At 39.9% G+C, this 13,128-nt stretch overlaps 1 protein-coding gene across 1 annotated transcript in view; it reads right to left on the bottom strand.

The window, feature by feature from the left end:
* Positions 1 to 5,017, bottom strand: part of mogat3a (monoacylglycerol O-acyltransferase 3a) — a 38,757-nt gene extending 33,740 nt beyond the window's left edge. Inside the window, exon 1 of the mRNA XM_080741801.1 lies at positions 4,598 to 5,017. Within this exon, the coding sequence (XP_080597927.1) occupies positions 4,598 to 4,691 (94 nt within the window). The 5' untranslated portion in view covers positions 4,692 to 5,017. The remainder of the gene's footprint in view (positions 1 to 4,597) is intronic.
* Positions 5,018 to 13,128: the final 8,111 nt, after the last annotated feature.

Genomic DNA, 13,128 nt, shown 5'->3' on the forward strand with positions numbered 1-13,128 from the left:
TGGTATTAAACTACTAGTAACTGGTGTACTGACCATGGTATTAAACTACTAGTAACTGGTGTACTGACTGACCATGGTATTAAACTACTAGTAACTGGTGCACTGACCATGGTATTAAACTACTAGTAACTGGTGTACTGACCATGGTATTAAACTACTAGTAACTGGTGCACTGACCATGGTATTAAACTACTAGTAACTGGTGTACTGACCATGGTATTAAACTACTAGTAACTGGTGCACTGACCATGGTATTAAACTACTAGTAACTGGTGTACTGACCATGGTATTAAACTACTAGTAACTGGTGTACTGACCATGGTATTAAACTACTAGTAACTGGTGTACTGACCATGGTATTAACCTACTAGTAACTGGTGCACTGACCATGGTATTAAACTACTAGTACCCTAACCATACCCTTTATGCCCATACATGGAGATTCCTGTCTGTAGACCAGCCACACAGATATGGATTGTCTTGGAAGTAGGAGATCTTCAGCCAGCAGTCAGGTAGAAGGACTCGTTGGTGCTCAACAAGGACAAAGTATATCAAAAAGACATATTACCTGGGCACTTCAATTACCCAGATAAAAAAGATGGAGCACTCAACTGGTCTGCACGTTCATTTATTAGAGCAACACTCCACGTTTAGTCTTCCTCAGAGTCGAGGAAGAGTCAGCCTGTCGCTCTAATAAATGAACGTGCAGACCAGTTGAGTGCTCCATCTTTTTTATCTGGGTAGTCATTTTTGAAGTGCCCAGGTAATGTGTCTTTTTGATGGATTGTCTTGGCCATGTATGGATTCTGTTGTGTGGTATGAGGCCGTACACACACACACACACACACACACACACACACACACACACACACACACACACACACACACACACACACACACACACACACACACACACGGACAAGCTGTGACCTTTTACATACTAGTAAGACGTCTCAGGGCGACATGCAACCTCACCCGTGCCAATTGTTGGCCATCTGGCCAGTGATGTATATTGGACCAGTTACCCATATATGGAAGCCACAAGGCTTCATACCACACTAACAGAATCCATATATGGCCAAGACAGATGGACAAATCTGTGTGGCTGGTTCTACAGACAGGGATCTCCATGTATGGGCATACAGGGTATGATGTCAGATGTCATACAGACGTCATAGGATTTTTCACAACGAATAACTGAGTAAGCATGTTTGGGCTCTCACAGCATATCTCCATATACAGTACATGGATCTCCATATATGGGTACCAGGGGTCATCATGGGACTTCATTCCCATATGAAGTCCTGTTAGATATGGCCTTAATATTGATGAAATCAATAAAAGGGATTCTGTTGGTGTGACATCACAGTGAAGCCAGAGCATGATGTCAGAGCGATAAACCCATAGAACCACAGTGTCAGGCGTTATAGACAGAGATACATACATATGGACAAGCTGCGACCGTTCACATACTAACAATAGTATACTGTAGTATAGGCCTATACAGTATACATATTTACCCAGTGCTAAGAAGCTGAAACCCCATTGTAAAACAGCCAGTGTCTGCAGTCTCCTAGTGTAGTGTAGTTATAGTGTAGTATAGTATAGTTATACTAGTGTAGTGTAGTTATAGTGTAGTATAGTATAGTTATACTAGTGTAGTGTAGTTATAGTGTAGTATAGTATAGTTATAGAGTAGTATAGTATAGTTATACTAGTGTAGTGTAGTTATAGTATAGTAAACAGTGTTAGCTATAGAGTCATATTATTTACCCAGGGCTAGGAAGCTGAAAACCCATTGCAGAACAGTTACAGTTATAGTTATAGAGTAGTATAGTATAGTATAGTATAGTTATAGCTATAGGGTTAGGGTTAGGGTTAGGGTTATTATTTACCCAGGGCTAGGAAGCTGAAAACCCATTGCAGAACAGCCAGTGTCTGAGGTCTGTAGTGTAGTTATAGTGTAGTATAGTATAGTTATACTAGTGTAGTGTAGTTATAGTGTAGTATAGTATAGTTATACTAGTGTAGTGTAGTTATAGTGTAGTATAGTATAGTTATACTAGTGTAGTGTAGTTATAGTGTAGTATAGTATAGTTATACTAGTGTAGTGTAGTTATAGTGTAGTATAGTATAGTTATACTAGTGTAGTGTAGTTATAGTGTAGTATAGTATAGTTATACTAGTGTAGTGTAGTTATAGTGTAGTATAGTATAGTTATACTAGTGTAGTGTAGTTATAGTGTAGTATAGTATAGTTATACTAGTGTAGTGTAGTTATAGTGTAGTATAGTATAGTTATACTAGTGTAGTGTAGTTATAGTGTAGTATAGTATAGTTATACTAGTGTAGTGTAGTTATAGTGTAGTATAGTATAGTTATACTAGTGTAGTGTAGTTATAGTGTAGTATAGTATAGTTATACTAGTGTAGTGTAGTTATAGTGTAGTATAGTATAGTTATACTAGTGTAGTGTAGTTATAGTGTAGTATAGTATAGTTATACTAGTGTAGTGTAGTTATAGTGTAGTATAGTATAGTTATACTAGTGTAGTGTAGTTATAGTATAGTATAGTATAGTTATACTAGTCTAGTGTAGTTATAGTATAGTAAACAGTGTTAGGTATAGAGTTATATTATTTACCCAGGGCTAGGAAGCTGAAAACCCATTGCAGAACAGTTACAGTTATAGTATAGTATAGTGTTAGGGGTATAGGTATAGTATAGTATAGTATAGTTATAGTGTAGTGTAGTGTTAGTGTTAGGGTTAGGGTTAGGGTTATAGTTATAGGTATAGAAGGTACAGAGTTATATTATTTACCCAGGGCTAGGAAGCTGAAAACCCATTGCAGAACAGTTACAGTTATAATATAGTTATAGAGTAGTATAGTATAGTTATAGCTATAAGGTTAGGGTTATAGTTATAGGTATAGGTACAGAGTTATATTATTTAGGAAGCTGAAAACCCATTGCAGAACAGTTACAGTTATAATATAGTTATAGAGTAGTATAGTATAGTTATAGCTATAAGGTTAGTGTTATAGGTATAGGTATAGGGTATAGAGTCATATTATTTACCCAGGGCTAGGAAGCTGAAAACCCATTGCAGAACAGTTACAGTTATAGTTATAGAGTAGTATAGTATAGTATAGTATAGTTATAGCTATAGGGTTAGGGTTAGGGTTAGGGTTATTATTCACCCAGGGCTAGGAAGCTGAAAACCCATTGCAGAACAGTTACAGTTATAGTTATAGAGTAGTATAGTATAGTATAGTATAGTTATAGCTATAGGGTTAGGGTTAGGGTTAGGGTTATTATTTACCCAGGGCTAAGAAGCTGAAAACCCATTGCAGAACAGTTACAGTTATAATATAGTTATAGAGTAGTATAGTATAGTTATAGAGTAGTATAGTATAGTTATAGTGTAGTGTAGTGTAGTGTTAGTGTTAGGGTTATAGTTATAGGTACAGAGTTATATTATTTACCCAGGGCTAAGAAGCTGAAAACCCATTGCAGAACAGTTACAGTTATAATATAGTTATAGAGTAGTATAGTATAGTTATAGAGTAGTATAGTATAGTTATAGTGTAGTGTAGTTATAGTATAGTATAGTATAGTTATATAGTGTAGTGTAGTATAGTATAGTTATACTAGTGTAGTGTAGTTATAGTGTAGTATAGTATAGTTATATAGTGTAGTGTAGTTATAGTATAGTAAACAGTGTTAGCTATAGAGTCATATTATTTACCCAGGGCTAGGAAGCTGAAAACCCATTGCAGAACAGTTACAGTTATAGTTATAGAGTAGTATAGTATAGTATAGTATAGTTATAGCTATAGGGTTAGGGTTAGGGTTAGGGTTATTATTTACCCAGGGCTAGGAAGCTGAAAACCCATTGCAGAACAGCCAGTGTCTGAGGTCTGTAGTGTAGTTATAGTGTAGTATAGTATAGTTATACTAGTGTAGTGTAGTTATAGTATAGTAAACAGTGTTAGGTATAGAGTTATATTATTTACCCAGGGCTAGGAAGCTGAAAACCCATTGCAGAACAGTTACAGTTATAGTTATAGAGTAGTATAGTATAGTTATAGTGTAGTGTAGTGTAGTGTAGTGTAGTGTAGTGTAGTGTTAGGGTTATAGTTATAGTTATAAGTATAGGGTACAGAGTTATATTATTTACCCAGGGCTAGGAAGCTGAAAACCCATTGCAGAACAGTTACAGTTATAATATAGTTATAGAGTAGTATAGTATAGTTATAGCTATAAGGTTATGGTTATAGTTATAGTTATAAGTATAGGGTACAGAGTTATATTATTTACCCAGGGCTAAGAAGCTGAAAACCCATTGCAGAACAGTTACAGTTATAATATAGTTATAGAGTAGTATAGTATAGTTATAGCTATAAGGTTATGGTTATAGTTATAGTTATAAGTATAGGGTACAGAGTTATATTATTTACCCAGGGCTAAGAAGCTGAAAACCCATTGCAGAACAGTTACAGTTATAATATAGTTATAGAGTAGTATAGTATAGTTATAGCTATAAGGTTATGGTTATAGTTATAGTTATAAGTATAGGGTACAGAGTTATATTATTTACCCAAGGCTAGGAAGCTGAAAACCCATTGCAGAACAGCCAGTGTCTGAAGTCTCCTCCGCAGCGGGACGTTCAGCGGAGCGAACTCAATCTTCATGCCGACAGACAGGCTCCTTCCCCCGGGTAGAGCCGACAGCACGCCTCGGTGAATCCTCCTGGAGGATGCTGGTAGTTCTGTTCTTCAATATAAAAACAACTCCCAGATGTTTGTATTCCAGCGGACAGTCTCGGGTCTCTACGCCGACCAACAGGCTCCTTGTCCCGGCTAGAGCCGTGTCCACGCCTCGGTAGAAAGCCTGGAGGATGTTGGCTGTTGTTTTATGAAACAAACATTAAATTATAACTTTAATTATAACTTTATGACTTTTAAAACAACAAACCCTTTAAAAGTTCTCAAACTCAAACAAACAAACACACGTTGTGTGCGCGTGTGTCCACAGTGTGTGCGCGTGCGTGTGTGTGTTACGCTTCTCACCAAAACATCAGATCTACAAGATCACAACGCGTGGCGGACGCGACGCGTTGTGATCTTGTACATCTGATGTTTTCCTCCCCCAGGCCTTTCATCAGCCAATCACAGCGCTAGGGGCGAGTCTCCTGGCGCCTGCGCAGACGCACGATGGGTCATCACGGCCGCCATGTTAGTAGGGGCAAAGCCACGCCCCCTAGTCCAGGCCTAACGTTATTGCGACCGTAGGTCGCATTTACTACCAAAACCTCCACCGGCTGTCTGTCAGTGAGTGAGTCAGTGAGTCAGTCCGTCACACTTTTGCCCTGCTCATATCTCCACAACCGTTGCCCCCATCCATGCCAAATTTTGCACACACACTCCTTGACTGCCAAACTACAACCTCCAAGGACCCCCGGAGCCCCAGGGACCCCCAGGTCCCTGGGGGACCCCCAGATTTAAAAAATGACCAAATGTGCTCACACGTCACACGTCACACTTTTTCCCTGCTTATATCTCCGCACCCGTTGACCCGATCCATGCCAGATTTTACACACACACTCCTTGCCTGCCAAACTACAACCTCCAAGGACCCCCGGAGCCCCAGGGACCCCCAGGTCCCTGGGGGACCCCCAGATGTAAAAAATGACCAAATGTGCAAAAATGACCAAATGACCACCCCAACGGGGCTGCTCACGGGGAATTCCCGCTAGCCTAGCATGCTAATGTGCTACACTGTATATGCGCAGTTAGCGTTAGCTTTAGCCATTGTTACCATTATTTTACATTCATGGGTTTTATAAGTTGTTGCGTGTTGTATTGCTGTTCTAACGCATAGAGGATTATTTGACACAACTATCGATTCAAATAAATACGTTTTTACAACAAATACAGACTTGTTTTACTTCATGTGAGAAGTCAACTAGCTGGCTAGCTGTGTGCTAGCCGTGCTAGCTGGCTAAGCTAACGGAAGTAAACACAGAGGTCACATCATAAAACAGAGACTTCCTGTGTGTTACGTCGAAATCGGCGACCAAAGGAATTCTGTGACTCGGTACTGCGGCTGCGCCGTCGTCGGAAACAGCCGATCTTCAAGCTCTCATTTCCGGCTATTTTCAGCGCGCGTCGCTGTCGTACGGCTGAAGTATAAACCCGTCCCTGTAAGGACTGAGCATGCGCAGTGGATCATTCTCTCATTGTTCTCTTAAAAGACCTAAAAAGGCTAAAATATTGAAACACGTTGAGTTTAAAATCTATTCTACGGTTCCACATGATGTTTAAGAACAAATAAAACGTATAAACATTACATTTGTTCTTTATTATCATTATAAACGCCAGCAGATGCATAAGAAAATCACTCGTTAAAAGTCTGGACATCTTTATGCATTCTGCGATTCCACGTTGTCACCACAAGGTGGAACCAAAGCTTACATTTTGCTTGTATTGAACATTGAGCTCTAAGTGTTAAATGTTATAAAATAAAGACAATCTGTGGCTCCTGTTTGGTTCTTGGTCTTGATCTTGGTTTATCTTTGATCCTTACTATTTCTATACATTTGATTTATTTATTACTTTGTGTTTAGAATAGAATAGAAGGCTTTCACCCACTGTTTTACCTGTAATTCATGTGATGTGACAATAAAGCTCTTTTCTATTCTATTCTTTTCTATTCTATTCTATTCTATTCTATTCTATTCTATTCTATTCTTTATGTAATACTCTGAAATAGCCGATCTGCAATCACACAGCGTAGATCTAGTTTCTATTCTCACTTGTAGATCTTCTATTTTATATTTTATAAAGGTTTAGACACGTTTTAGAGAAAGATAGCATTCTACACAATCAGTTCGCTCACTGCTGTAATAGGGTTCCAACTTGATTATCTATTAGCAAGAATTATTGTATAGATTACAATTACAGTGTTGGTCCAGTAGGTGGCAGTATTGGTCTGAGTGTTGACTAATAGGCAATGGGGCTCTTGAACGGAAAGCAATAGATAGATAATTAAAACAAAGACTGATTGACAGATAATAGATTGTTGAGTAGAAAGGTATATGGAGAGATGATTAGTAATAGATAGATAAGTAATACATTGATAAGTAAGATTGATACGATATTGATTGGTAATAGATAATGATCAATATTAGTAATAGGTTGATATGTTTTTATTGATTAGTGTGTTATTATATAGTTAGTGTGGTTGTTGTAGGCAACACTTAGACTATAGTTCAGCCCTGCTTTCTTATTAGTGTGGTTGTTGTAGGCAACACTTAATCTATAGTTCAGCCCTGCTTTCTTATTAGTGTGGTTGTTGTAGGCAACACTTAGTCTATAGTTCAGCCCTGCTTTCTTATTAGTGTGGTTGTTGTAGGCAACACTTAGTCTATAGTTCAGCCCTGCTTTCTTATTAGTGTGGTTGTTGTAGGCAACACTTAGTCTATAGTTCAGCCCTGCTTTCTTATTAGTGTGGTTGTTGTAGGCAACACTTAGACTATAGTTCAGCCCTGCTTTCTTATTAGTGTGGTTGTTGTAGGCAACACTTAGTCTATAGTTCAGCCCTGCTTTCTTATTAGTGTGGTTGTTGTAGGCAACACTTAGTCTATAGTTCAGCCCTGCTTTCTTATTAGTGTGGTTGTTGTAGGCAACACTTAGTCTATAGTTCAGCCCTGCTTTCTTATTAGTGTGGTTGTTGTAGGCAACACTTAGACTATAGTTCAGCCCTGCTTTCTTATTAGTGTGGTTGTTGTAGGCAACACTTAGTCTATAGTTCAGCCCTGCTTTCTTATTAGTGTGGTTGTTGTAGGCAACACTTAGTCTATAGTTCAGCCCTGCTTTCTTATTAGTGTGGTTGTTTTAGGCAATCCTTAGACTATAGTTCAGCCCTGCTTTCTTATTAGTGTGGTTGTTGTAGGCAACACTTAGTCTATAGTTCAGCCCTGCTTTCTTATTAGTGTGGTTGTTGTAGGCAACACTTAGACTATAGTTCAGCCCTGCTTTCTTATTAGCGTGGTTGTTGTAGGCAACACTTAGTCTATAGTTCAGCCCTGCTTTCTTATTAGTGTGGTTGTTGTAGGCAACACTTAGTCTATAGTTCAGCCCTGCTTTCTTATTAGCGTGGTTGTTGTAGGCAACACTTAGTCTATAGTTCAGCCCTGCTTTCTTATTAGTGTGGTTGTTTTAGGCAATCCTTAGACTATAGTTCAGCCCTGCTTTCTTATTAGTGTGGTTGTTGTAGGCAACACTTAGTCTATAGTTCAGCCCTGCTTTCTTATTAGTGTGGTTGTTGTAGGCAACACTTAGACTATAGTTCAGCCCTGCTTTCTTATTAGCGTGGTTGTTGTAGGCAACACTTAGTCTATAGTTCAGCCCTGCTTTCTTATTAGCGTGGTTGTTGTAGGCAACACTTAGTCTATAGTTCAGCCCTGCTTTCTTATTAGTGTGGTTGTTGTAGGCAACACTTAGTCTATAGTTCAGCCCTGCTTTCTTATTAGTGTGGTTGTTGTAGGCAACACTTAGTCTATAGTTCAGCCCTGCTTTCTTATTAGTGTGGTTGTTGTAGGCAACACTTAGACTATAGTTCAGCCCTGCTTTCTTATTAGTGTGGTTGTTGTAGGCAACACTTAGTCTATAGTTCAGCCCTGCTTTCTTATTAGTGTGGTTGTTGTAGGCAACACTTAGTCTATAGTTCAGCCCTGCTTTCTTATTAGTGTGGTTGTTTTAGGCAATCCTTAGACTATAGTTCAGCCCTGCTTTCTTATTAGTGTGGTTGTTGTAGGCAACACTTAGTCTATAGTTCAGCCCTGCTTTCTTATTAGTGTGGTTGTTGTAGGCAACACTTAGACTATAGTTCAGCCCTGCTTTCTTATTAGCGTGGTTGTTGTAGGCAACACTTAGTCTATAGTTCAGCCCTGCTTTCTTATTAGCGTGGTTGTTGTAGGCAACACTTAGTCTATAGTTCAGCCCTGCTTTCTTATTAGTGTGGTTGTTGTAGGCAACACTTAGTCTATAGTTCAGCCCTGCTTTCTTATTAGCGTGGTTGTTGTAGGCAACACTTAGTCTATAGTTCAGCCCTGCTTTCTTATTAGTGTGGTTGTTGTAGGCAACACTTAGTCTATAGTTCAGCCCTGCTTTCTTATTAGTGTGGTTGTTTTAGGCAATCCTTAGACTATAGTTCAGCCCTGCTTTCTTATTAGTGTGGTTGTTGTAGGCAACACTTAGTCTATAGTTCAGCCCTGCTTTCTTATTAGTGTGGTTGTTGTAGGCAACACTTAGACTATAGTTCAGCCCTGCTTTCTTATTAGCGTGGTTGTTGTAGGCAACACTTAGTCTATAGTTCAGCCCTGCTTTCTTATTAGCGTGGTTGTTGTAGGCAACACTTAGTCTATAGTTCAGCCCTGCTTTCTTATTAGTGTGGTTGTTGTAGGCAACACTTAGTCTATAGTTCAGCCCTGCTTTCTTATTAGTGTGGTTGTTGTAGGCAACACTTAGTCTATAGTTCAGCCCTGCTTTCTTATTAGTGTGGTTGTTGTAGGCAACACTTAGGGCGGCTTGCACCAACACGGTTTAAGCCCTAAACTGGTTTAAATCAAGGTTTATCTTTTAATCAGCTTGCACCAAACCTTAACACTTTGAGTGCCAGCCCCCCCTGCCCCCCGTCCCTTACCAGTGCCACCATTAGGTCCCATTCATTTCTGCCCCAATTCCAGGGAATAAATTGGAAATGATCCGATATTCACATCGGAACAAAAATGGGAGGTTTGGTAAAAGAGGATTTTTTTTTTTACCAAAAAAATTTTGGAGTGATTTCGGTGAGCGGTTTTGGAGATAGGTGCTCGAGAGTGCGCACTGCGCAAACCAGTCAATAACCTCAGAAATCTAGATTCTGAGATATTTGAGTTCAAAGAAAAAAAACTTTAGGAAGCCATAGCAACAAATTGGTAAATGGTAACGGAACACAAGTACCCTTGACAGAAAGAATGACATGCCTACTTTCATTATGTGCAAAAAAAGTTAAAAAAATATTGTACCATCGTCTAGTTTCAAGGGGGCAAAGTGAAAAAGTATGAAATGACTCAGAAGGTAGAAATTGCCTTACATTTTGATAGAACTATGCACTGTGAATTCACTGTGTTTTTACCTGGTCTAGAAGGTCAGGAAGACAAAAAGTCAGAAAAGCGATGTCAACCTTTTATTTTATGGCAACATCGAACCCTAACCCTGGTGAGTACCTCACACATCCAGCATGAACATATTTATGTTCAACAATATTTACAAATATTTCCAAAAAAAAAGAAATCACAGATATTACTTCACAAAAATAAAATATAACTGGATAAAAGTAAAATAAAATAAATGTGCAGCAAGTAAAGAATAAATAAAATAATATAAAAGTCAGTACTGTACTGTACTGTATTCTCAAAAAAAGGCATTCAACAAGCCAACATTCAGGAGTCAAAGGCACCACAAATAAAGGTCAAAGATGGTACTGTTCACCGTGTGTGTGTGTGTGTGTGTGTGTGTGTGTGTGTGTGTGTGTGTGTGTGTGTGTGTGTGTGTGTGTGTGTGTGTTTGTGTGTGTGTGTGTGCGCCTCAGGTACCTAAAAATGGCCTGGTACCTGTTTCTTGCCATTGTTCTGGGAAAGTACGGCATGCAATGACAGGGTTTTTTGACCAGTGCATGGCAATCTCCGCCTTGTGAACGATAGCTGTGAGGAAGAGAAGTCCCAGAAAGTTCTTCAGCTCCCCTAGAGTGACATTGGTCCAGGCAGCGAACCTACAGTGTGTATGACCTATGCCTGACTCCTCCGCTCTCGCTATCTCAGCCATCATACTGTCCTCTCCATCCTTCCTCCATCCAGTCAGACTCCACGGGCCCTGTATATGATAGAAATAAATAAAAAATACGAAATGATCGTGCTTCTGTATAATTTGTATGTTCTTTAGCAAAGGCTGTCGCACAAAAGTAGTGAAAACAGCAGATCTACAAGCACATAACGCCTCGCGGTGCGAGGCGTTGTGTGCTTGTAGATTGCACATACAGTATGAAACAGAGCCGATACCTTTATGTAGGAAAATAATGCTGCTATGTGTACCCTGTATATATATAAAATGTCACAATGCGACATAGCTCTGTAAAATGAACAATGCTGTACCCCCTCCAACTGTATATATGTTCCCCATTTTCAACTGGTTTTTATATTGTATTTGTTATACTTGCTTTGGCAATGTAAACATATGTTTTCTCATGCCAATAAAGCTCCTTTGAATTGAATTGAATTGTATAATGTGCACCCAAAAAAATGCACACAAAAAAAACAAAACAATAGCAGGTCAGGCTTATTGATTGATTGAAGAATGTATTAGAAAGAGGTGGTAAAAAAAAGAACCTAGCCCCACCCTACCCTCCCCTGCCCCTTCTTTGTATATACTGTTTGTTTAGACTTACTGTCTTTTTTTGTTTTTCTTTACATATCTACTGCATAGTACTGTGTTCTATCTGTCTGTCATTCAATGTTATATGAGATACTTCAATGGTTTCCACTTTCCAGTGGAAATAAGCTTAGTCTTTTCATGGATCTCCTTTTAGTAGACCTTGTACCAGTGAACTGTACCGTCATGAAACTGTACCTTTTCCTATGCAAACTTCTAATAAAGTCTTCAATCAATCAATCAAAGTAGGCTACAGATGCATGGCTCATTTCAACAGGAACCACACTTTATGCAGCTCATACAGTGGTGTGTTCTAGACTCATATTTTATTGTTAGTTACTAGTTAGTGCCTAAAAAGGAGATCGGCTGTTGTTGTAGATCGGCTGTTTTCACTAGTCTAAATAATTTCAAATGATAAATGCAAAACGAGCGGTTTTGGACATAAAAGGTTTTCACTCCCTCCATCACGGAGGTATAGAGGCCGACGCCGAGCGGCGCCATGCCCAGGAGGGTCTCCCAAATCGGGCTTGAGTTGTGGAGGGTGGTCGCTAGTGCTTTGGAGGTTCCAGGGCGAGCGCCCCCACCCCGGGGCTCGCGATCAAACCTTTTGGGAACCACTGTTCTATACTAGGCTGTGATGTGATGTCCTTGGCTCATTATCGCCAAAATAAACAATGTTCTACTTCTAACGTGAGTGGCACGTAGTATGCAGTGAAGAATATAGCCTAAAATCAGCGTTTCTGAATGTCGACTTTACAATGAAATGGATGCTTCTCTCGTTTGGGTCGGGACCCATTTGTGAGTCGCGGAGACAGTTTTATGGTTTATGGGCCATATATTTCATACATTTTGATACATTATACAGCACTTATCTCATATAACATTGAAAGACAGACGTATAACAAAGTGAAACGTAGAGAACATACCGCAGCACAGCTCAGCAGTGCATCCTACAGGGCGCGGGGAGAAACCGTAGCAATCGGTGGTCTGTCCCTGGCAGCATGCATGCCTCGCCGTAGAAGGAGCCCTTCTGGCCGCCAGAACCAAAATCGAGGCCGTGGATGTACCAGCGGAGGTCCTCGCTGATGAACCGATCGCCCGTAGAAGGAGCTCTTCTGGCCGCCAGAACCAAAATCGAGGCCGTGGATGTTCCAGCCGAGGCCTTCGCTGATGAACCGATCGCCCGTAGAAGGAGCTTTTCTGGCCGCCAGAACCAAAATCGAGGCCGTGGCCCGTGGGTGTAGCAGCCGAGTACCTCCGTGATTTTAGGCTGGCCCATAAACAAAGAAACTAGCCCTTCCCCCACTCCTCCTTGCTAAAACCTCTACATTCCGATCTCTCTCTCTATCTCTATCTCTCTAAATAATACTAAATCTAATGATTTTATAACTAATTCTAGCTCATTCTCTCAATATATCTCTCTCTCCCTCTGATTGCTGTGTGTCCGGTACGGTAAAAGTCACTGAACTCTTTGAGACCCTTGTTTCTGGGGGGAACCGGCCAACCAGCATGCTTGAATTTGGTCACATAAGCGTGTGATGTCATGCAGGGGCGTCAATTGGGTATGGCAGGGGTATGCAGCTGCCATACCTTGACAGGGGGAAATAATAAAAATGTACTTTTCATCGTGCCTGTTGCTAAGGTATGGCAACATGAC

The sequence above is a fragment of the Nannobrachium achirus genome (assembly GCF_963921795.1).
Source record: "Nannobrachium achirus genome assembly, chromosome: 14".
Lineage (NCBI taxonomy): Eukaryota > Metazoa > Chordata > Actinopteri > Myctophiformes > Myctophidae > Nannobrachium > Nannobrachium achirus.